Source organism: Metopolophium dirhodum, chromosome 1 (genome assembly GCF_019925205.1).
Source record: "Metopolophium dirhodum isolate CAU chromosome 1, ASM1992520v1, whole genome shotgun sequence".
Classification (NCBI taxonomy): domain Eukaryota; kingdom Metazoa; phylum Arthropoda; class Insecta; order Hemiptera; family Aphididae; genus Metopolophium; species Metopolophium dirhodum.
In genome coordinates, this window is record NC_083560.1 from 137,748,826 (window position 1) to 137,775,206 (window position 26,381).

Consider the following 26,381-nt stretch of genomic DNA (forward strand, 5'->3'; position numbering starts at 1 on the left):
CAAGCCGGGCCACATCCCCACATACAATAGGGAAGGCATGGGCTCGTCGAACATCGACATTACGTTAGTCATGCCCCAAATACGGAACCTAGTCACAGATTGGACAGTTTCTGACGTCACTGATAGTGACCATAACGTGGTGCATTATAATCTCTGTCTCCACGACGAGGCCGCACGCGGTTCGGTCATCAACCGCTTTGACACAAGGAAAGCAGACTGGGATGCTTTTGCACGTAGTCTATGGGTACTTAAACCGACAATAGATGGCACAACGATCGATACCTATGCTCTCACGATCATAAAGGCGATTCAGGAAGCTGCAAAGAAAGCTATCCCGCAACTCAGACGCCCTGGTCCTCGTACTAGTAAGCAGCCCTGGTGGACAAATGAGTTGAATGCCCAACGGAAAGACCTCGCCAGGAAAAGGCGCGCGGGACTACACCGTACAAACAGGGAGGAATATAATACAATCCGAAACAATTACCTGCATATGATTAGGGCTGCGAAGGCCGCAGCTTGGCGCGATTTTGCTGGCCAAATAAACTGCAACCCCTGGGGTAAGGCATTCAACTGGGCAAAAAGAGGCTCTAAACCTAGATCGGTACCCTCGTCAATGGTCCGCCAAGACGGAACCCGCACGAGCACGATAGGCGAAACGGCTGAACTTCTTCTGAGCACCTTTTTCCCCAACGAAACGGAGCCGGGGGACCCCCGATACGAAGGCACGTTAGAAGGCAATCCATGCGGAGTAGACCTGCACAGAGTTAAGGCGGCCATCTGGCGAATGAGCCCGTCGAAAGCGCCAGGTGCGGATGGTATAAGCGCAGCCATCTTGAGGAAGGCTTGGCCTATAATAGGAGAGGACATAACCAGAATGTTTGATAGATGTATTTCCGAGGCTGTATTCCCCAGCGCTTGGCGTAATGCTAAACTGGTGGTGATACCGAAGCCCGGAAAAAAGGACTTGTCTGATCCAAAGACGTATCGACCCATTAGCCTACTGCCCACCTTAGGCAAGGCGTTAGAAACGCTCATAATCCAAGATCTGGAAAGATAGACCGGCTTGAATGACTTCGAAAACCAACATGGCTTCGTGCCCGGAAAGTCCACGATAACGGCCATCAAGAAAGTTTACAACTGGGTAAACACCACCAGCTGCAGGTTTGCTTTTGGGGTGTTCTTAGATATCACAGGAGCGTTCGATAATGTTAGATGGGCTCCAATACTTAGCCGATTAGAGGAGATGGGCGCCTCCAACAGAACGTTAAGGCTAATTCAAAGCTACCTAAACAATAGAAAGGTAAATTATGACTTTGAAGGATTCAGCTTTCAAAGAACGCTGGAGCGTGGATGCCCACAAGGTTCGCAGCTTGGCCCCACCTTGTGGAAGGTGGCCATGACTAGCATAGGCAGCATTAGAATGGACCAGACAGCAGCTATCGTCATGTACGCTGACGACATTGCATTGTTAGTTGGACCTGCAAGACCGCCAACTGCTTTCAGGAGAGCTGAGGTTTATTTAGAAGAACTCAAGGCATGGGCTGCCAAATATGGACTAAAGTTCTCTCCTAGTAAAAGCCAACTAATGACAATGAAGGGTGGACTGAAACCCCTATACTCGGTCAAATTCGGTACTAACGCGAATGACCAAATGATAAGAGCTAGCGAAAACGTATGGCAATCTACAAAGCGGTATTTTTACCGAGAATAACGTATGCAGCCGAAATATGGGGAGACGCATGCCACATGAAGAAGGCGATAAAGGGCGTCGCGCCCTCACACGACGGCCAGTCCCGACTTCGGACGTGGCGTGGTCGGCGGCGGTTTGGTTTCGGAGTGGCGGCTAGCAGGAGCTAACAATGTGGTTAAAAGACCAAGCTTGGTCTAGGGGAAAGCTGCCGAGTGAGTATTCTCCTTAGCGCCCACCTAGCCTACCGGTGGGGCTATATGCACCGGAGGTTGCCCGTGACCAAACACAGGAAGTGAGGAGGATAGCCTCGCGATCCCACCTGGATGGCGAAGGGCACGTCAACGCCCCAGCCAACAGCACGGGCGCTATCTCTCCCGACTTCGGCGGGAACGGGTGTGCGCCCGGTGCTCGTGGTGCATTGACGACGCGCGGCCGGTGTACTGCGTGGGAAAAACCACCTTACGCCGTCCGTGAACCTCCGCGGCTCTCGACTAGCGCACAGCGCTAATGTGAGGTCCGCGGTTGTAGCCGCAAGGCACCAAACCCGGGAGTCTTCTTGTCTAATTCAAGTATAAAAGAACCGTCCCATATATTCCATAAGTTCTATTTTGTTATTGTATTATTTAGAATCTGTTGCAGTATATTTTGTATGCTACACTAAATTTATTTACATATTTAATATTTCACCACATAATCGAGCCCAATAAATATTGCTCAATAAAATATGTAGTCAATAAAAGCAATAGCTGTGTATATCAATTTGTTTTTTACCTTTAAATTAACTGTTTATTAATTTGATTTTATGCTCTTTACGGGGTAAATAAACTCACTTGAACTGGAATATATTTAGCACAACATAGTATACATGTACATTAGTTATGTTACTATTGTCTATTCGAGTAATTAATTTATTATGTATTAAATAGTTGATCTCATAAAATACTCATAATTAAACCTACCTATATAAGTTGTTTCAAATAGTATATAGTCATATAATCATACAATTTAATTTCCAGACTTTAATTAAATACATACATATTTATTTTCTTTATTAATATTGTATTATTTAAAATCTGTAACATCGTTTGTATGCTACAACAAATTTGACTCACCTAAAATCTGTAATGAATGAAGTGGGTACTACACAGTTTACATTTAGTTTAGTTATTATAAGATAATAAAAGCATTAGCTGTGTATATTTGTTATATTTTATTAATTTGATTTTATGCTAATGATTGAACCTATCAAACGATGCTTAATAAATGTAGCTAATTATTTATCAAATAGTTTAATTGATCACTTAATACTCATAACTAAACCTACCTACATAAGTAATATCAAATAGTATAGCCATATCTTTATACAATTTAACTGCCAGAATTTAATTAAATACATTTAGATCTATTAGTTCATAATAATTATTGTATTATATAGTATCTGCAGCAGCTTTGTATCATACATATAATTGTAATAAAAACTGTAATATATTTAGTACTACCTACATAGTATACAATGTAGGTAAATTGTATTACTATTGTCTAATTCAAGTATAAAAGAACCGTCCCATATATTCCATAAGTTCTATTTTGTTATTATATTAATATTATTTAGAATCTGTTGCAGTATATTACCAAATCTGACTCACCTAAAAACTGTAATATATTATGTACCCACTACATAGTATAGGTATTTCATATTTAATATTTAACCACATAATCGAGCCCAATTAATATTACTCAATAAATGTAGACAATAAAAGCAATAGCTGTGTATATCAATTTGTTATTTACCTTTAAATTAACTGTTTATTAATTTGATTTTATGCTCTTTACTATGTAGTAGGTACATAATATATTGCAGTTTTTAAGTGAGTCAGAACTGCTAATTATTAATTTAAAGTTATAGTCATATCGACCAACCGATCAATAATAATATATGTATTGTAATACACTCTGCGTTGAAGTATTCGAACGTTTCCGTCACATCCATCGTCGACTCGAGCTAGGATATTATTATATAATTCAACTAACCCAACCACCGTATCGCCTCTTAACATTTAGGCGTTTATTTATTAAGTATACATGTACCTACAGTACCTTCTGTGGCTATATTATCGTGTATCAAATATATCACGGCGTCACCGAGACCGAGTAGGCAAAAGTGTGTAAAATATAAAATCGAACGCTTCGACGCATATATATATATATGCCTGTATATAATAATAACGACGCCGTCCGATCTCGCCGTTCGCGAAAAAAGTACAGCCGCAGGCGGTCAATACATTTAGCGGAGAACGCGATTAAGTCATCAAGGGGGAGGTCCGACGTCTTCGAAACGGGGTAAAACTCGAATTTTGAAAAAAAAGGTAAAATTTTCGTTCAATACGAATAATATGATAAGGCGAAAGTGATAGCGAAAGGAAAATGACAAAAAAAAAATGTGAAAAAAAAACACGGCCCCAGCAAATTAATTTCAATCCCGGCGGCCGACATCGAATCCACGACTCCCGGGTCATCCGCACCGACGCCTTACCTACTTACCTACCTACTGAGTTGGTAACTGGCGTCGAATCTATGAATCTTAAGCCGTTTCGACGTCCCGGCGAATTACGAACGCGGATTCGACGTCCGCAGAGGGCTTTTGAGCCGGCGATCCCACGGCTTCGGGAAGCGGACGACCGGCTCCGCCACCCTCGGACGTCGAAAACGCGATATTCGCGAAAAAAAATATAACCATCCGACGAACGTATTTATACCTGTATATAGTAATACCTACTCGACGGCGGCGATATCGGCACTCGACTCTCGGCGCCATCCCGCGGCCCCGGGAATCGTACCGGTGAAAGTACGGCCGCACGCGGCCTATAGATTTAGCGGGGAACGCGAATAAGGGGCGAACGGGGAGGTCCGACGTCTTCGAAAGGGGTAAACTCGAATTTTGAAAAAAAAGGTAAAATTTTCGTTTAATACGAATAATATGATAAGGCGAAAATGATAGCGAAAGGAAAATGACAAAAAAAAAAACGCGAAAAAAAAAATCCCGAATATTATCACGGCCGCCGCAAATTAACTCCGATCCCGGTGGCCGGCATCGAAACCATGACCCCCGAGTCATCCGCAACAACGCCTTGCCTACCTACCTACCTACTGAGATGATAATTGGAGTCGAATCTATGACTCTTAAGCCGTATCGCCGTCCCGGCGAATTACGAACGCGGTTTCGACGTCCTTCAAAGGACGCCGTAAAGGGGGACGCGATCGCGTCGGGAAGCGGACGACGTGCTCCGCCGTCTTCGGACGTCGAAACGGCGAGATTCGAGAAAAAAATCGAACCTTCCGACGCACGTATTTATTCCTGTATATAGTAATACCCACTCGACGGCGGCGCTCTCCGCACTCGGCTCTCGGCGTCGTCCCGCGGCCTCGGGACTCGTCACGGAGGAAGTACGGCCGCAGGCGGCCTATAAATTTAGCGGGGAACGGGAATAAGTCTCCGATGGGGAGGTCCGACGTCCTCAAGAGGGGTGAAACTCGAATTAAAAAAAAAAAAAGTAAAATTTTCGTCAAATCCGTATATCCCGATAAGGCGAAAGTGATGGCGAAAGGAAAATGACGAAAAAAAAAATCCCGAATATTATCACGGCCGCCGCAATTTAACGACATTCCCGGCGGCCGGCATCGAAACCACGACCCCCGGGTCATCCGCACCGACGCCTTACCTACCTACCTATCTACCGAGTTTAAAACTGGTGTCGTCCCGGCGAATCGCGAACGCGGTCCCGGCGTCCGCGGAGGGCTTTTGAGCCGGCGATCCCACCGCTTCGGGCGGCGGACGACCGGCTCCGCCACCCCCGGACGTCGAAAACGCTATATTCGCGAAAAAAAATCGAACCCTCCGACGCACGTATTAATGCCAGTATATAGTAATACCTACTCGACGGCGGCGATATCGGCACTCTGCTCTCGGCGTCGTCCCGCGGCCCCGGGACTCGTCCCGGACGAAGTCTGCCCGCCCGCGGCCTAGAAATTTAGCGGGGAACGCGAATATCGCGTCAGCGGGGAGGTGAGACTTTCGAGAGAGCGGTGAGACGCGACTTTAGTCGAAAAAGTCGGAAAACTCGGTAAGACGGCGACGACGCCACGCTTTTCGCTATCGTTCTCTACGCCGCGGCGCTCTAAAATATTCAAGTACGGCCGCGCGCGGCCTATAAATTTAGCGGGGAACGCGAATAAGGGTCGAACGGGGAGGGCGGACGCCTCGAAGAGGGCTAAAACTCGACTTTTCGAAAAAATTATCGAAAAACGCGGGCGACGGCGGCACTCCTATCGCAAGTCGTCTCGGCCGCGGCGGGACAGGACGGGACGAAGTACGGCCGCGCGCGCCCTCAAATTTTAACGGGGAACGCGAATAAGGTCCGAGTGGGGCCGCCCGGGGACCCCAGGGGGGGGGTAAAACTCGAAATGTGAAGAAATTTTGAAAATATCAAAAGAAATCGCGAAAAGTGATAAGAAGGAGTGATAACGCGGCGACGGCTCCGCCACCGCCGGGAGACCGCCCGTTAAATTTTTTCATTGGTAGTCTCTTACGCTGGTACGAAAAATCGACACAGGCTGCGCCCTCGGGTTTCTGTTTTATACTATACGAGCGTCGCTGGGGGAGACCCCCAGACCCCCCGTGGTTGGTGAGGAGTGTTGTCGATGTCGGATGCCGCAGTGGTCTTGTGGTCTGGTCGTCAACCGAAGCCGACGCGGTGTATGGGTGATACAGAGGTCTAGTGATAGGGATCTGTGAAAAAATTAAGTGATAAGGATTTTAAATTTGGAGAAGAAAAGTGGATTTATGATAAGGATGGTGGATTAGTGATAAGGATTTTGGATTTCTGATAAGAATAGTGGATTGTGAATGGTGGACAATGTGCGACAACTGGGTAACTTCGTCAGGTATGCAATCCGACTGCGTCGAATCGCGGACAGCGTTCATTACTGTCACCGAGAACGGAAAAATTAATTACTTGAAAAAAAATTCAAAACATTTCGGGCTTCTATGCAAATCATATAGCAATCGTCTTTTAAGGGTGTCTAGCAGGTCAGTCACCTCAGTGGTCCGAGTAGGCAATCCGACTTCGTCGGATAGCAGACAATATGCGTCGGCCAGTCGTCAGGTATGCAATCCGACTGCGTCGAATCGCGGACAGCGTTCATTACTGTCGCCGAAAACGCGAAATTAGGTAATAAGTTTCATGAAAAAAATTGTAAAACATTTCGGGCGTCCATGCAAGTCATATAGCCGTCGTATATCTTTGAGTGTCTAGGTGGTCAGTCACCTCAAATGACGTTCACCGTAATAATAAGGGTAGGGTGTCTAGCAGGTCAGTCACCTCAGGGGTCCGAGTAGGCAATCCGACTTCGTCGGATAGCAGACAATACTGCGTCGGATAGCGGACAATACTGCGTCGGATAGCGGACAGCGTTCTTTACTGTGAAAAAAATTTTTAAACATTTCGGGGGTCCATGAAAATCATATAGCCTCCGTCTTTTTATGGGTGTCTAGCAGGTCAAACCTCGAATGACATTCGCCGTAGTAATAAGGGTAGGCAATCCGACTTCGTCGGATAGCGGACAATGTGCGACGGCCGGGTCACGTCGTCAGGTATGCAATCCGACTGCGTCGAATCGCGGACAGCGTTCATTACTGTCGCCGAAAATGCAAAATTAAGTAATAAATTACGTAAAAAAAAATTCAAAACATTTCGGCTTCTATGCAAATCATATAGCCACCGTCTTTTTAGGGTGTCTAGCAGGTCAGTCACCTCAGTGGTGCGGGTAGGCAATCCGACTTCGTCGGATAGCGGACAATGTGTGACAGCTGGGTAACTTCGTCAGGTATGCAATCCGACTGCGTCGAATCGCGGACAACGTTCATTACTGTCACCGAAAACGGAAAAATTAATTACGTGAATAAAAATTCAAAACATTTCGGGCTTCTATGCAAATCATATACAATCGTCTTTTAAGGGTGTCTAGCAGGTCAGTCACCTCAGTGGTCCGGGTAGGCAATCCGACTTCGTCGGATAGCGGACAATGTGTGACGGCCGGGTAACTTCGTCAGGTATGCAATCCGACTGCGTCGAATCGCGGACAGCGTTCATTACTGTCGCCGAAAACACAAAATTAAGTAATAAATTCAAAACATTTCGGGCGCATATATTCAAGCCTGTATAAGATAGTAATAGCGACACGACGGCGGAGCTCTCCGCGATGTCAATCGGCCCCCGGGACTCGTCGCGAACGAAGCGCGGCCGCGAGCAGCATATACATCTAGGAGGGAACGCGAATAAGGTTTCAACGGAACTGTATGGAGTTCGAAAAGGATGTAAAACTCGAATTTCGAATAAAATATTGAAATTTTCGTTAATTACGAATAATATAGGCGGAAGTAATAGCAAAAATAAATAACGGAAAAAAAATTCGGATTATCGGGATTGTCGTTAATTTGCGGCGGCCGGCATCGAAACCACGACCCGCAAGTCATCCGCACATACGCCTAAACCTACTTACCTACCTATCGAGTTGAAAACTGATGTCAAATCTATGACTCTTAAACCATAATGCTCAAAAGAATCTAACCCTCCGACGCATATGTTCAAGCCTGTATATAGTAATTACGATTTGATGCCGCTAAATTAATTATTGTTGTTTATTTACTAAACGTACCTATACATAAGCTATATCAAACAGTATAGGCATATCATTATACCAGATTTTACTGAAATATATGAAGATCTATTTGTTTATTAATATTGTATTATATGATATCTGCAGCATTATGATTTTTAATTTCCTCAACCAATCAAGTCACCTAAAAACTGTAATGAATTAAGTGGGTACTATATAGTTATATTGTACTATTGTCTATTCAAGTAAATAACCATTTTACTACGGCCGGGTCACGTCGTCAGGTATGCAATCCGACTGCGTCGAATCGCGGACAGCGTCCATTACTGTCGCCGAAAACGCGAAATTAGGTAATAAGTTTCGTGAAAAAAATTCAAAACATTTCGGGCTTATATGCAAATCATATAGCAATCGTCTTTTAAGGGTGTCTAGCAGGTCAGTCACCTCAGTGGTGTGGGTAGGCAATCCGACTTCGTCAGATTGCAGACAATATGCGTCGGCCGGGTCACGTCATCAGGTATGCAATCCGCCTGCGTCGAATAGCGGACAGCGTTCATAACTGTCGCCAAAAATGCAAAATTAAGTAATAAATTACGTGAAAAAAAATTATGCAAAATTCAAAACATTTCGGGCTTCTATGCAAATCATATAGCAATCGTCTTTTAAGGGTGTCTAGCAGGTCAGTCACCTCAGTGGTCCGAGTAGGCAATCGTCGGATAGCGGACAATGTGCGACAGCTGGGTAACTTCGTCAGGTATGCAATCCGACTGCGTCGAATCGCGGACAACGTTCATTACTGTCACCGAAAACGGAAAAATTAATTACGTGAAAAAAAATTCAAAACATTTCGGGCTTCTATGGAAATCATATAGCAATCGTCTTTTAAGGGTGTCTAGCAGGTCAGTCACCTCGGTGGTCCGAGTAGGCAATCCGACTTCGTCGGATAGCGGACAATGTGCGACGGCTGGGTAACTTCGTCAGGTATGCAATCCGACTGCGTCGAATCGCGGACAACGTTCATAACTGTCACCGAAAACGGAAAAATTAATTACGTGAAAAAAAATTCAAAACATTTCGGGCTTCTATGGAAATCATATAGCAATCGTCTTTTAAGGGTGTCTAGCAGGTCAGTCACCTCGGTGGTCCGAGTAGGCAATCCGACTTCGTCGGATAGCGGACAATGTGCGACGGCTGGGTAACTTCGTCAGGTATGCAATCCGACTGCGTCGAATCGCGGACAACGTTCATAACTGTCACCGAAAACGGAAAAATTAATTACGTGAAAAAAAATTCAAAACATTTCGGGCTTCTATGGAAATCATATAGCAATCGTCTTTTAAGGGTGTCTAGCAGGTCAGTCACCTCGGTGGTCCGAGTAGGCAATCCGACTTCGTCGGATAGCGGACAATGTGTGACGGCTGGGTAACTTCGTCAGGTATGCAATCCGACTGCGTCGAATCGCGGACAACGTTCATAACTGTCACCGAAAACGGAAAAATTAATTACGTGAAAAAAATTCAAAACATTTCGGGCTTCTATGCAAATCATATAGCAATCGTCTTTTAAGGGTGTCTAGCAGGTCAGTCACCTCGGTGGTCCGAGTAGGCAATCCGACTTCGTCGGATAGCGGACAATGTGCGACGGCTGGGTAACTTCGTCAGGTATGCAATCCGACTGCGTCGAATCGCGGACAACGTTCATTACTGTCACCAAAAACGGAAAAATTAATTACGTGAAAAAAAATTCAAAACATTTCGGGCTTCTATGCAAATTATATAGCAATCGTCTTTTAAGGGTGTCTAGCAGGTCAGTCACCTCAGTGGTCCGAGTAGGCAATCCGACTTCGTCGGATAGCGGACAATGTGCGACGGCTGGGTAACTTCGTCAAGTATGCAATCCGACTGCGTCGAATCGCGGACAACGTTCATAACTGTTCATAACTCCCCGGGTCATCCGCACCGACGCCTTACCTACCTACCTACCTACAGAGTTGAAAACTGGCGTCGAATCTATGACTCTTAAGCCGTTTCGCCGTCCCGGCGAATCGCGAACGCGGTCCCGGCGTCCGCGGAGGGCTTTTGAGCCGGCGATCTCACCGCATCGGGCAGCGGACGACCGGCTGGTTTTTTTCGAAAACGCGAAAAAATCGGACCCTCCGACGCACGTATTTATGCCTGTATATAGTAATACCTACTCGACGGCGGCGATATCGGCACTCCACTCTCGGCGTCGTCCCGGACGAAGTCCGGCCGCCCGCGGCCTAGAAATTCAGCGGGGAACGCGAATATCACGTCGGCGGGGAGGTGAGACTTTCGAGAGAGCGGTGAGACGCGACTTTAGTCGAAAAACTCGGAAAACTCGGTAAGACGGCGACGACGCCGCGCTTTTCGCTATCGTTCTCTACGCCGCGGCGCTCTAAGATATTCAAGTACGGCCGCGCGCGGCCTATAAATGTAACGGGGAACGCGAATAAGTCGCGAACGGGAGGTGAGACGTTTCCAAAACAGTTAAAACTCGACTTTTCGAAAAAATTATCGAAAAACGCAGGCGACGGCGGCACTCCTATCGCACGTCGTCTCGGCCGCGGCGGGACGGGCCGAGACAAAGTACGGCCGCGCGCGGCCTCACAATTTAACGGGGAACGCGAATAAAGTCCGAACGGGGCCGTCCGAGGTGCGCGAAGGCGTTAAAACACTAATTTTGAAGAAATTTTGAAAAAATTCATCAAAAGTGATAAGGCGGAAGTGATAGCGAAAGGAAAATAACGAAAAAAAAAAACGTGAAAAAAAAATTCCGGATTAACACGGCCGCCGCAAATTATCTCCAATCCCGGCGGCCGGCATCGAAACCACGACCCCCGGATCATCCGCACATACGCCTAAACCTACCTACCTACCTACTGAGTTGAAAACTGGTGTCGAATCTATGACTCTTAAGCGGTTTCGCCGTCCCGGCGAATCGCGAACGCGGTCCCGGCGTCCGCGGAGGGCTTTTGAGCCGGCGATCCCACCGCATCGGGCAGCGGACGACCGGCTCCGCCACCCTCGGACGTCGAAAACGCGAAAAAATCGGACCCTCCGACGCACGTATTTATGCCTGTATATAGTAATACCTACTCGACGGCGGCGATATCGGCACTCCACTCTCGGCGTCGTCCCGCGGCCTAGAAATTCAGCGGGGAACGCGAATATCACGTCGGCGGGGAGGTGAGACTTTCGAGAGAGCGGTGAGACGCGACTTTAGTCGAAAAACTCGGAAAACTCGGTAAGACGGCGACGACGCCGCGCTTTTCGCTATCGTTCTCTACGCCGCGGCGCTCTAAGATATTCAAGTACGGCCGCGCGCGGCCTATAAATTTAACGGGGAACGCGAATAAGTCGCGAACGGGAGGTGAGACGTTTCCAAAACAGTTAAAACTCGACTTTTCGAAAAAATTATCGAAAAACGCAGGCGACGGCGGCACTCCTATCGCACGTCGTCTCGGCCGCGGCGGGACGGGCCGAGACAAAGTACGGCCGCGCGCGGCCTCACAATTTAACGGGGAACGCGAATAAAGTCCGAACGGGGCCGTCCGAGGTGCGCGAAGGCGTTAAAACACTAATTTTGAAGAAATTTTGAAAAAATTCATCAAAAGTGATAAGGCGGAAGTGATAGCGAAAGGAAAATAACGAAAAAAAAAAACGTGAAAAAAAAATTCCGGATTGACACGGCCGCCGCAAATTATCTCCAATCCCGGCGGCCGGCATCGAAACCACGACCCCCGGATCATCCGCACATACGCCTTACCTACCTACCTACCTACCGAGTTGAAAACTCGTGTCGAATCTATGACTCTTAAGCGGTTTCGCCGTCCCGGCGAATCGCGAACGCGGTCCCGGCGTCCGCGGAGGGCTTTTGAGCCGGCGATCCCACCGCTTCGGGCGGCGGACGACAGGCTCCGCCACCCCCGGACGTCGAAAACGCGATATTCGCGAAAAAAACTCGGACCCTCCGACGCACGTATTTACGCCTGTATATAGTAATACCTACTCGACGGCGGCGATATCGGCGCTCCGCTCTCGGCGTCGTCCCGCGGCCCCGGGACTCGTCTCGGACGAAGTACGGCCGCGCGCGGCCTATAAATTTAGCTGGGAACGCGAATATCGCGTCGACGGGGAGGTGAGACTTTCAAGAGAGCGGCGAGACGCGACTTTAGTCGAAAAAGTCGGAAAAATCGGTAAGACGGCGACGACGCCGCGCTTTCCGCTATCGTTTTCTGCGCCGCGGCGCTCTAAAATATTCGAGTACGGCCGCGCGCGACCTATAAACGTAACGGGGAACGCGAATAAGGGGCGAACGGGGAGGGCGGACGCCTCGAAGAGGGCTAAAACTCGAATTCTCGAAAAAAAAGGCAAAAAACGCGCGCGACGGCGGCGCTCGGTCTGCACGTGATCGCCACCGCGGTGGGCCCGCCGGGAAAAGAGTGCGGCCGCGCGCGGTACGTAAATTTAGCGGGGAACGCGAATAAGGTCCGAGCGGGGCCTCCCGGAGACCCCCGGGGGGGTAAAACTCGAAAACGTGAAGAAATTTTGAAAATCTGGAAAAAAATCGCGAAAAGTGATAAGGCGGAAGTGATAGCGTGGCGACGGATCCGCCGCCGCGTCCCGACCGTCCCATTGGCGGGTTCTCTGTTTTCCCTCCATTATCCTCTATGCTGGTACGGGGAAAACGCCATAGGGGGCGCCACACGGGTCTTCGTTTTATACTATAAGACTAGCTCTCCGAGCGTCGCTGGGGGAGACCCCCAGACCCCCCGTGGTTGGTGAGGAGTGTTGTCGATGTCGGATGCCGCAGTGGTCTTGTGGTCTGGTCGTCAACCGATGTCGGTTATGGGTGTTATGATAAGAACGGTGGATATTGATAAGAAAAGTGGATAAGTGATAAGGATTTTGGATTGCTGATAAGGATGTTGGATTAATGAAAAGAATGGTGGATTTGTGAGAAGGATAGTGGATTAGTTAACCGGAGAGCTGTAAGTTTTTTACTGCCTTCAAAAACGCCAAATCAAGTAATAGAATTCAAATATTTCGGATAATCATATAGCCACCTCGATTTATTTGGGGTCTAGCGGGTCAGTCACCTACCTCGACGTTGGACTTATATGTCTCGGCAACAGGTATGCAACGTTCAAAACGTGAAACGTGAAAAAAATTGTAAAACATTTCGGGGGTCCATGAAAATCATATAGCCACCGTCTTTTTATGGGTGTCTAGCAGGTCAGTCACCTCGAATGACGTTCGCCGTAGTAATAAGGGTAGGCAATCCGACTGCGTTGAATCGCGGACAACGTTCATAACTGTCACCGAAAACGGAAAATTAAGTAATAAAATTCAAAACATTTCGGGCTTCTATGCAAATCATATAGTAACCGTCTTTTTAGGGTGTCTAGCAAGTCAGTCACCTCAGTGGTGCGGGTAGGCAATCCGACTTCGTCGGATAGCGGACAATGTGCGACGGCCGGTTCACGTCGTCAGGTATGCAATCCGACTGCGTCGAATCGTGGACAACGTTCATTACTGTCACCGAAAACGGAAAATTAAGTAATAAAATTCAAAACATTTCGGGCTTCTATGCAAATCATATAGCCACCGTCTTTTTAGCGTGTCTAGCGACCTGCTGAGTCAACTCGGTGGTCCGAGTAGGCAATCCGACTTCGTCGGATAGCAGATAATATGCGACGGTCGGGTCACGTCGTCAGGTATGCAATCCGACTGCGTCGAATCGTGGACAACGTTCATTACTGTCACCGAAAACGGAAAATTAAGTAATAAAATTCAAAACATTTCGGGCTTCTATGCAAATCATATAGCCACCGTCTTTTTAGCGTGTCTAGCGACCTGCTGAGTCAACTCGGTGGTCCGAGTAGGCAATCCGACTTCGTCGGATAGCAGATAATATGCGACGGTCGGGTCACGTCGTCAGGTATGCAATCCGACTGCGTCGGATAGCGGACGGCGTTCTTTAATGTGAAAAAAATTTTAAAACATTTCGGGGGTCCATGAAAATCATATAGTCTCCGTCTTTTTATGGGTGTCTAGCAGGTCAGTCACCTCGAATGACGTTCACTGTAGTAATAAGGGTAGGCATCCGACAATGTGCGACGGCTGGGTTACGTCGTCAGGTATGCAATCCGACTGCGTCGAATCGCGGACAACGTTCATTACTGCCACCGAAAACAGGAAAAAAAATTCAAAACATTTCGGGCCTCTATGCAAATCATATAGCCAACATCATTTTTTGAGTGTCTAGGTGGTCAGTCACCTCGAATGACGTTCACCGTAATAATAAGGGTAGGGTGTCTAGCAGGTCAGTCACCTCAGGGGTCCGAGTAGGCAATCCGACTTCGTCGGATAGCAGACAATATGCGACGGCCAGGTCTCCTTAACTGTCTCCGTAACTGTCTCCGAAAACAGAAAATTAAGTAATAATGTACGTGAAAAAAAATTCAAAACATTTCGGGCTTCCATGCAAATCTTATAGTAACCGTCTTTTTAGGGTGTCTAGCAGGTCAGTCACCTCAGTGGTCCGGATAATTATATATATGCAGTATAATGTTATACTATGTATATATGTAAATAAACTTTAGGTATATAATAAGCAAACCCATATAATGTTACAAATTACAATAACCAATACGATCTACAAAAACATTAAACATTTCCATGCGTAATATATATTGGAAATATTATGTGAATTTCCAGCGGCTACGTTAATAATTTCTGTCGTCATAAGCTTAGTAGTAGAGTAGAGCAATATAGAAGCGAAACTCGATCAGCGGATCGGGGTTCTGTTTCCCATACGAACCTCCGAAAAACACGGAAACGTTTCCGCGCACCAACATGATGTTTGACCCAAGGTCTCTCGTATCGTGTAATCGGGAGATACGTAACGCGGGGTCGGCTTGTTAAAAGTCGCGCCTACAACTTACTGTAAACGGTCGGTGATAAGGCCTACCACTTTGGCGGTATTCTGTCAAAGGCGGGAATGTTTGAAAACCATGTTTGCGTGTGTATTAATGAATTTGAGTGATGATCCTGTGGCATTATTATGACTATATGAAAATTTTTTGCAAAAATAAAAAAAAGAATGATGGTCAAAAGTGTAAGGTGTAATGCTGTGTTCGAATGAATAATAAAAATATAAAATATCGATATAATATGTCAATTCAATAAATCAGCCGTGCGATATCGTCACCCGCATGGGTTACCTGCCTTGACTCTTGTTATTGTCGCCGCTCTAAGACTGCGCCGACGACCCAACGTCCGACTATAACCGTTATTAAACATCCGACAGCCGTGAATAACAGAAAACACGTGAGTATACAATTTAGTATTAATTTAATTTGTTGCTTTTTAAAACGTTGACCGCAGATCGTAGGTATTAATCAATCAATGTAATGTAACACATGCTTTCCGTTCAACGAATTTAATATTTTATCGTACCATCGACTTAATAATACCGACAGATCACTTATTGTTTGTTTTACTATACACTTTCTTTATTGCTTTTTATTTGTCAACTTCAGAATGAGTAACAAAGTCTAAAACATTAACGGCAATTGCCAAGCGTACATCAGGGCCTTGTTTTTTTAACACGTTCAACGCGGATCGTATATAATAATTTATTAATTTAAATAATAAAATAATAATATAAATTTGCGAAGAAAATCGAGCCTTAGTTTTGTCTGCAACACATGCTTTCTGTGAAACTAAATATTTTTTCTATTTTAGATTCTGAGTGAAACGATGAATGTATTGATTTTACAATGATGTGTGTTTTTTTTTTTATTTTTTTTTTTATTTTTTTTTTTATTTTTTTTTATTTTTTTATTTTTGTGTCTGTGTACACGATAAGTAGTCGAAATAATGCTTCGATTTTCGACTTCAGTATCTTGTTCGATGGGAAAGTGAATATCGTTGGTGCATTGGGGAGGTCAAAATTTTAATTTCCCAGTAGTTTTCAAAAGCGATGTGAAAAACAAAAGAAAAATTAAGGAAAAACGGGAATTTTTACGCAAAATCGATTTTTAACAAAATCGATTTTGGTTATTGGTGTAACTCTAAAACAAATGACCGTAGATGCATGAAATTTTCACTGGTTGTTTATATTTGCATTTTCTATACACAATACAATTTTGAAAATAATTTGACTTTTTTTGAACTGTTTACGGACATTGTCAGTTTTCAGTTTTTTTAAATTTTTTTTCTATAAATATCAATAAAATTTTATTTGTTGGGTAAAAAAGCTTGAAAATTTAATAGAAGGCTCCTAGGTTATTGTTTCAAAGGCAGATGAAAAAAATTAAAAATCCTTAGTCACAGTTTTTTTTTATACACGTTTAAAGTTCAAATCTTGAAAAAATACGGAAAAATCACGAAAATTTGCAAATTATTTTGAGTTAGAAATTCATAAAAAATTTTCTTTTTAAATCTAAGATTTTAAAATCTAATACAAGATTCCTCATAAGTTTATCTAACTTTATCAAAAAAAAAATTTCTACAAGAAAGTCAAATTAAATTTTTATGAGCGTTTTAAATTCATATTTTTACAACATTAGATATTCACTCGATTTCTCATGTACCGATTTCCTTATTTTCTTGTAATTCAAAAACGAATAACTGTAGATACATGAAAATTTCACTGAATGTTTATATTAGCATTTCCTATACACCATACAATTTTGAAAATATTTTGACACTTTTTGAGCTGTTTACGGGCATTTTCAGTTTTCAATTTTTTTAGTTTTTTTTTCTATAAATATCAATAAAGTTTTATCTGTTGGGCCAAAAAGTGTAAAAATTTAATACAAGACTCCTGATATATTTTTACAATAGCAGTTGAAAAATATTGAAAATACATAGGCACAGTTTTTTTTTATAAGCATTTAAAGATCAAATTTGGACAGAATTTATCAAAATCTCGAAAATTATCAACCATTGTAATTAATAAATTATAAAATGTTCAGTTTTTATAGCTAAGGATTGAAAATTTAAAACAAGATTCCATGTAAATAGATAATTCGGTTACCAAAAAATCTAAAAAATACACAAGCACAGTTTATTTGTATAGTCATTTTAAGTTCAAATTAGGACGAAATTACATAAAAACCTAGAATAACTATTTTAGTTATTTTGTTGTGATTGTATAATATTATTCGTGGGCACTTGAAACTTCTAATTTGTAATATTTTCATCGATATATTATGATGATAGTATCACGGTTTGTTGTTGATGTATAACGCGTTATATGTACCTAATGGATATTGTGATATGATTAATTTGGAATTTATTATAGGTCAATTTTTTTTTTAATACCATAGATAAGTGTATAATATGTCTTATACCTAGACTGACATATCGTCTCCACTCAGAATCGTTTTTCTTATACAATGATATATCATTGAATTCAAATTTAATACCATCCATTATACAGTGACCCACTTGTAACCTACAGTACAGCAGAGCGACATCCACTTGCCCACCTTTTTTGTTTTTGTTTTTAACACGGTCACCGCCGATCGTATTTATCAATTAATGTATAATGTATATTGTTATACCATATAAATTTTCAAACGCTGGCTTAGTTTTAGTGTGCACCATATGCATTTCGTTAGACGAATTGAATATTTTATAATGCCACAAACATAATAATGCAGACCAATCAATTGTTCTTTTCAACTGTCTTATTAAATTTAGAATGAGCGTCTTCAACATAAGTCGGAGCTGCACAGTGTATGTTAACCACGGGCAAGACCGCGCTCAACGTAAGTATACATTTGTATAAGATCATTGGTTAATATATTATATATTATCTACCCGTTTCAGAATGTTATAACTGTTATGTATATTATGTATATAATTGTAATTTATATTGTAGCCAAGCCCAGAGGTGGCCCGTCGAAAGGGGGCGGTGGTGGTGGCGATGGCGATGGCGGTGGCGGTGGAGGTCGCGACCGAAGTAAGCATACATTTGTATAAGACTATTGGTTAATATATATATATTGTATACAATTAGAAACGATTAAAATGATATCTACCCGTTTCAGAATGCTATAACTGTGGTAAACAGGGACATTTGTCCCGGGATTGCGGTGAGTGTTTACTTTACATATTCCTTAATAACAGTCTTAATATTATGTATATAATTGTAATTTATATTGTAGCCAAGTCCAGAGGTGGCCCGTCGAAAGGAGGCGGTGGTGGTGGCGACGGCGATGGCGGTGGCGGTGGAGGTCGCGACCGAAGTAAGCATACATTTGTATAAGACTATTGGTTAATATATATATATTGTATACAATTAGAAACGATTAAAATGATATCTACCCGTTTCAGAATGCTATAACTGTGGTAAACAGGGACATTTGTCCCGGGATTGCGGTGAGTGTTTACTTTACATATTCCTTAATAACAGTCTTAATATTATGTATATAATTGTAATTTATATTGTAGCCAAGTCCAGAGGTGGCCCGTCCAAAAGGGGCGGTGGCGGTGGCGGTGGCGGTAGCGGTGGCGGTGTCAGGGGTCGTGATAGTGGTAGGCGGAGGGGTGGTGATGGTGGTAGGCGGCGGCCGTCGTCAAGCGTAAGGATATATTAGTATATTTAAAAAGACATTCAAGTTTTCGAAATCAAAAAATCTAATTAAACAAATTATTTTCAGGACGGTCTACTGAAAACGGCCTCGCCGCGGCCGAAGAAGGTAAGGATATATATTTAGTATAATTAAAAAAAGCGTTCAAGTTTTCGAAATTGATAAATCAAATTAAACAAATTTTTCAGGACCGTAGGCAGACGGAAAGTCGGAGGCCGCCGAACGTAATGATATATTAGTATATTTAAAATAATTATCAAGTTTTTGAAATTTATAAATCTAATTAAACAAATTATTTTCAGGAGGCCAGCAGTAGTCGACCAGCAGACGTAAGGATATATTAGTATATTAAAAAAAAGCTATTGAGTTTTTGAAATTTATAAATCTAATTAAACAAATTATTTTCAGGAGGCCAGCAGTAGTCGACCAGCAGACGTAAGGATATATTAGTATATTAAAAAAAAGCTATTGAGTTTTTGAAATTTATAAATCTAATTAAACAAATTTTTCAGGACCTCAATCAGACCGCCGAAACTGCGCAACCGCCAAACGTAAGGATATATTAGTATATAATATATTTAAGAAAACTTCAAGTTTTGTCTAATCAAACACATTATTTTCAGGAGCTCTACGTCACAGCAAGGGAGACGCCACCGAGCCCACCGCCAAACGTCGTAAGGATATAATATAAATACTTTAGTTTTTGAAATTAATAATTCTAATCAAACATATCATTTTCAGGTACCGATAGCAGACACCCAATAAGTGAGTTTTTAACAGGAACATTTTTTCTCAACAAAAATTTTTCTATGTTTATTTGTTATGTTTTTTTCAGATGATCAATAAAATAATGACATTTATGACAAAAACATGACTATATCATTTAAAATTATATTTTATTTTCCTTTTCCTCTCCTACTGGATATTTTTAAATTACTATGTGTGTACTTTGGGTACAGTATGAAGGATTTTTTTTAAATTTCTATTAGTTACCAAAAACATAATATAGTTCATACTATTACAACACAATAAATTATATGTGTGGTGTGTGGATCAAATAAGAGTTATAAATAGTTATAATGGTTGTCAGGATGTCAGTGAAGTTAATGACATTAGGTAGGTATTGCATGGGATGTCTAAAGATTTGCATGTAACAAAATTAAAGATTTTAGAATCAATATACTACAATGAGTAAAACAAATACAACCTAAATTGTATAAATATTTCCATTGTTAAAGTAATTTAATTTCATGTGTAATATAATAATATAAAACTAATTACACAACTATTGAATATTTGTACAATTACATTACTCCAATAAAATAAATAAATTAGCAGTGTACCAAGTCACTATATGTACAACTATTGATTGAATGGTACTTAAAAAAGTAAATAATATAATATGTGTTTCCGTCTCATCCGAGAGTTACTTTTCATAGCAATTGATCCAGTGGCAAAATAAATTATATCAATTCACGGTGACCTAGTATGTAGTAGCACACTACATAATATTAAAGTTTTTAGTGAATAAAATAGTATCATCAATGGTGTTTTATTATGTAAAACAAATTATGTAAAAAATAATTAACAGCAATTTGCAGTGTTGTAGCGTGTACAAAATGTTGCATTACACATTATCTTATATAATAAATTATAAATTAAATATTGTTATTAAGATATCCAATTGTGTGTATAGTATCAATGGTTTTTTAAATTGTTATTTTAGTTATATTAGTTAGGTTAGGTTCTACTCATGTACCAAATAGGACAAAACTGTTGTGCTTATTAATTTACTGTATTTTAAAAAAATTGTTATTGAACAAATGGTGTTTAACACAAAACAAATACTCTTTTACTGAGCAAAACAATTAATACAAAGTCAATTATATAAATATTGAAATAATTACATTTATATATAGTAAGTAAATAGTAATAAAATCTAATTATATAGAATCTAATAGTAATGAAATCTCAATCATGAGTAAAACAATTAATAAAAAAATGTCAATACGTTAATACAATTAAGTAATGTCTCAACCATTAATACAATATAAATCAATCAAGTAGTTCAGCGAAATACAGTGTACAAAATATTAAAAATATTGTGAGTACAGTGAAATTGACTGATTAATGTCAATAGCATAATATATATGATTACATAAAAACAAAGGAGAACCATTAATACAATATAAATTAATACTACTTAAGAAAGAAATACAACAATAAAATGGTGTAATAAATATTGGGAACATAGTGAAATTAACTTATTAATGTTATTTATACATCATATAATATAGGTACATTAAAATCTTAATGTGTGAAATAAAATACAACATTTAAATTGAATTGTCTGTACTATCTGTACTATATCATACTATTCAATAGGATGTGGTACAATACAAATAACACAGACATTACATACATTGTTTGACATTAGTTACGAATTCACATTATAGTGAATTCGCATCCAGAGAGAACCACGAGGAGGTTGTCAAACTTTCTCTCCGTTTAGCCCGAAGGCAAGGTCCACGAAGTACCTCCACACAGACCACGTAGAACAGCGGTGTAACGTATTATGTTTGAAAAATATGTCACACGTGTTAGGTTTAAAGTCACCTAGACGATCATCATCATCTTTGACCATCGGGCGCATGTAGAACACATACCACGTAGAACAGCGGTGTAACGTATTATGTTTGAAAAATATGTTACACGTGTTAGGTTTAAAGTCTAGACTATCAGCAGGCGTCACCTAATTATAATATACTTACCATTGTCACCACTCGTTGCATTACAGAACTTCCCTGTACACTATGTTCTTGGTGACAAATCGGCCGCTGTCATCGGCGTACATGCCGACTCTCACGGACTGTGCGTTTCTCACCCTCGAAAACACAGGCGACGTCAGTAACAAACCTACACGGTGGAACGTCTGACCCTGCGACTTGTTGATGGTCATGGCGAACGACAATCTCACCGGGAATTGAAGGCGCCGCAGTAAGATGGGCAGGTCGTCCTCACCGCTGGACGTGAGCGGTATCTTGGGCACGCCGATGTCGTCGTCCTGTGCTTCACCGCCCAAAATCCTAGCCTTGAAATAGTGACGCCGCAGTTCGGTGACCACCAACCTCGTACCGTTGCACAGTCGTCTCCTCGGATCGAGATTTCTGAGCAACATCACGATGCACCCCACCTTCAACGTCAGCCGGTACGGCGGCAGGCCGTCCGGTTCCAAGCTGTTGAGGAACTCCGTGGGAAAATTGGCCACTTCGTCGGGATCGTCCGCCATCATGGTGTCGACGGCGGTGTAGCTCATCTGAGCACCGTCGACGCGCTCCAGCACGTCCCTGTTGACACCTCTACAGTCTTCGTTGGTGGGACACACAACGATTCTCCGAGCGAATTCGTCGACGTTGGCCAACGACATTTGCTGCGGGTACACGAAATCGATCAAATCATCAACGTCGCATACCATTTGCCGCGGGATTTGCACGGTGTTCGGAACGCCGTCGACCGCGGGCAGTTGGCCGTTGCCGAGCTCAAGCAACCAAGTCGCAAAGTCCGCGTCGTGGTCCGCGCGCATGTTCTGGACCAGATTGAAGCGCTCCATATGACGCGCCAAAGACCGTTTTCCTTGATCGACGACATGACGATCTCGGCTCTCGTCCCTCTCCGGACCACGGGCAATATCTGCCTGAAGTCGCCGGCGAACAGCATGGTTTTACCGCCGAACGGTAATTCCGATGCCATGACGTCCCTGAGCAGGCGGTCCACCACCGTCAGTTGCAGTCCCGGCGACATTGGGGCTTCGTCCCAGACGATGAGCGCCGCGTTGCGTATCTTTTGCGCTCGCTCGGACTGCATGGTGACGCTGGACGTCGAGTCTTCGGTCAGCGTGCCGAAAGGCAGTCCGAACGTCGAGTGTACGGTCATGCCGCCGTCCATGAGCGACGCGGCGATACCGGTGAACGCCACGCACAACACCTCCCGCTGCGGAGGTCGGTGCCGAAGCGCCCATATCAGGCATCCGTACAGCGTCGTTTTTCCGGTACCCCCGGGTCCGTCGACGAAGAAAGTTTTCGCCACCTCGCGTTGGTCGTCGACGGCCGCCATCACGCGGTCGTACACCGTTCGCTGTTCGGCGTTCAAGGCGACTACTTGTGGGGCCCACCGTGCCGCCGCGTCTATTGCCCGGAACAGCGCGTCGTCCTGCAGCGGTTCCAGTAGACGGGGGTCGGCGAGGGGCAGACCGTAGTCGCCCGGCGATTTCCTGTGTACACGAAGTAGATCCTCGATGGCCGCCAGACACGCGGCCCTCGCGCGGTCGACGTCTTGGAGACGGCGGTTGAAGTCCTCCATCATGTTTGCTTCGTTCGCCTCGTACAACGCCAGCGGGTTTGAGGGCTCGCAGAACACCAGTATAGTGACGAACAGATACCGCAGCTGCCGCGGTGTGTCCAACGTCGCCGATTCCGTCAAGCAATCCCGCCACGCTCGGTCGTCTTCCAATAATCCGAGTGCAACGGCAGCCGCCGTGAATGTTTCGTGAACGACCCCGTCCACCGTCCTTATGTCTTGAAAGGACTTCGGGCCTCTTCGGTTCAGAAGTAGCAATCTCAGGTGGAAACGGTCCCGGTCCAGTGGGTTTACTATGTACATCCGAGCCAACGTAACGTTTGCCATCCGAATCCGCCGCGGCAACCATTGGGTGACATTTCTTACGAGTACGTTTTCTTGATTACGTGGCATCTGCCAGGTGTAATGCGTCGGTATTTCGTGGTACAAGTATTGTCGAGCATTCACGTCTGTTGTGTTGAGCGCGAAGAACTGCGTGAGTTTCGTACTACGCACAGCTTGGTTCTGTAGCCGTTCTTCTGCTTGGCCCGGCGCAAAGTACACGTTCTGACGACCCTCCAGGTGGACAGGAAGTCTGACGACCGTGTGACTTTTGCCGTGCAATTTGTACGAAAACAACCGCCAGCTGCCTTCTGGTGGGCTGACATATCTTGAGTTTACGTAACTGAAAATTAATATTGAAAAGATAACTAACAATGGCTCTATAGATGATACCGTCTGGTGTTGTGATTGGTATTATTATTATTATATAATTCAAGTAAATGTAATTTATTTTTTGTTCTGTAGACACATAGCATTGCATTACAATGTGCATATGACGAAGAATCCCTACAACCGTTGAACGGTGTTTAAACGTTTGCCATACAATAAATGTGACTGATATATTATGATGTTTTGATAAATAAATGTCGTGAAATGTCAACTCGAGTAGCTAAATATAATCATAGTGGACGTCTAGTCTAGTGACATAAAAGTTATAGTTATATAAGTATACAATTTAATCTATAATGTACAGAGTTGGTATTAGTATATTAGTAGTATATTAGGTGATCAAGGTGATAACAGTGTACACATAAAATATTCAAAATTTAAATTATTATTATTATTATTATTAAATTATATTATATTTTAAAATTTGTATCAGGTGGAATACATTATAACTGTATAATATTATTTAAGAATGGCAAAGCTGTAGGAATGTTAATTTATGCCAACGAAAATAACAATCCATAAAAGCGTGTTTCACATTGCCGAGGTGTTGAAGTTTACAATTTGAGACAGTATATTATGTGATCACGGTTAAACTTAGATCAGGTTATAAACCAAAATTTATATCTATTAGGTATGTTAGTTAATTGGTGTACTTAATGTCATTGATGTTCAGTTCTGTATGCAATGTAATGTGTATAAACAACTTGAATGAAAAAGCATAAAATAACAAATTTAATGTAATAATAATAATACCTAAAGAACACACATTAAATGTTAAGTATATAATATAGCTAGTATACAATAGTAAAAAAACTAAAAGTTATCGGTAAACGATTACAACTACCCTAAAAACCTAAAAAATAGTGAGTAAAATAATTCATACACACTGGACACACTGCTAAAAATGACACATGCATAAAATATTGTTATATGCTAATAATGATGGAATGGTAATAATTTTCAATGTAATACCTATAATAAAAATCTATCAATAATAATGTAGACCACCTATAGAACTCTCTGTAGAAGTATATAATATAAGGTACAACCTACATATTAATTAATATATAATATTATAAAAATCTTAAGACACTATTAAATCATTTATTAATTAACTATTTATTTAATTTATGTTTAATACTGTATGCAATAGAATGTTTATTATACACAGCTTGAATGAAGATACATGAAAAAAAGGATTAAATGTAATATAAAATTATAAAATTAATATATAATATTATAAAAATCTTAAGACACTATTAAATCATTTATTAATTAACTATTTATTTAATTTATGTTTAATACTGTATGCAATAGAATGTTTATTATACACAGCTTGAATGAAGACACATGACAAAAAGGATTAAATGTAATATAAAATTATAAAAATCTTAGACACTATTGATGGGAATTATTAAAAATTAATAAATGATTTATTAGTTAACTATTTATTCAATTGATGTTTATTACTGTATAATAATAATAGTTAATAAATGTAGAAGTTCCTAAAGTTTTGCTCAACTGAATATTCTTATTAAAATTTAGAAATGTTTTCATAAAAAAGTAAAGTTCTTTAATCATTAAAATTTTAGTTTTTAGCCAATGTCAAACCAAAGTAATTTTATTATTTCAAACTAAAACGTGAACATATTTAAAATTAAAAACAAAACAAGAGTAATACAATGGAATAAAAACAAATGTAATTAAGTAACAGAATTTTTAAATTTAAGATTTTTATGTGAATTTTAAAAATTGTCCAATTTAATATTTAAAATTCCTGAACATAAAAAGTAGTAAACACACTAAATAAACATATACAATATACTATTATAATCATTATACCTAAATTTATTTAGAAATATGTAAATTATAAAATTAAGTTAAGACTCACTTGGCAATCTCATCCTGGTCCTGAACTTCCAACGTCACACGGTCGTGTCCCTTGTATATATACTTGTAGATATACATGACACTCTTTATGGACGTGCATATCTCGACGTTGATGTGCGCATCATACTTGGCCAGAAGGTAAGGGTTGTACGGCACTACACACTCGTTACCAACCTCACGACCTCTCACAAGTACCACCCGGCCGTCATCCGGTCGGCGGTACTTTGGATATCCGCCGTCCGCAACGTACACAGTCTCCTCTGCGTACGCTTTCGGGAAATCTTTGGAGCATTTGTTGTCCACCATGCACGGACACTGTGGATTGACTGTTCCACACGGCCCGTGGATCATGTGAGACTTGACGCAGTCGTGTAAGCGCCTGTCGATTGCGGGGTCCGGCAAGAAGGCGCAAACCACGTCGTCCACGTCCTC

At 42.2% G+C, this 26,381-nt stretch overlaps 2 protein-coding genes and 1 pseudogene across 2 annotated transcripts; 1 reads left to right on the forward strand and 2 right to left on the reverse strand.

Annotated features, from left to right (window-relative positions):
* The first annotated feature begins 1,859 nt into the window (after positions 1-1,859).
* On the forward strand, positions 1,860-19,683 carry LOC132932651 (uncharacterized). Its single transcript, XM_060999026.1, has 9 exons — positions 1,860-1,902; positions 18,281-18,361; positions 18,450-18,494; positions 18,567-18,647; positions 18,736-18,780; positions 18,853-18,960; positions 19,062-19,100; positions 19,505-19,543; positions 19,616-19,683. The coding sequence occupies exons 1-9, from the start codon at positions 1,860-1,862 to the stop codon at positions 19,681-19,683; spliced, it is 549 nt and encodes a 182-aa protein (XP_060855009.1).
* Positions 19,684-21,783: 2,100 nt separating this feature from the next.
* Positions 21,784-22,793, reverse strand: LOC132932652 (ATP-dependent DNA helicase PIF1-like; annotated as a pseudogene).
* Positions 22,794-25,946: 3,153 nt separating this feature from the next.
* On the reverse strand, positions 25,947-26,300 carry LOC132934630 (uncharacterized). Its single transcript, XM_061000958.1, has one exon. It carries the CDS (start codon positions 26,298-26,300, stop codon positions 25,947-25,949), a length of 354 nt encoding a protein of 117 aa, XP_060856941.1.
* Between the last annotated feature and the right edge of the window lie 81 nt (positions 26,301-26,381).

Bases quoted from the DNA above. Each gene is read 5' to 3' on its own strand.
- LOC132932651 (XM_060999026.1), top strand. From the start codon at position 1,860: ATGTGGTTAAAAGACCAAGCTTGGTCTAGGGGAAAGCTGCCGA. The intron at 18,362-18,449 runs GTAAGCATACAT...TACCCGTTTCAG, and splicing joins CGGTGGAGGTCGCGACCGAA to AATGCTATAACTGTGGTAAA. The intron at 18,961-19,061 runs GTAGGCGGCGGC...AATTATTTTCAG, and splicing joins GCGGAGGGGTGGTGATGGTG to GACGGTCTACTGAAAACGGC.
- LOC132934630 (XM_061000958.1), bottom strand. From the start codon at position 26,300: ATGATCCACGGGCCGTGTGGAACAGTCAATCCACAGTGTCCGTGCATG.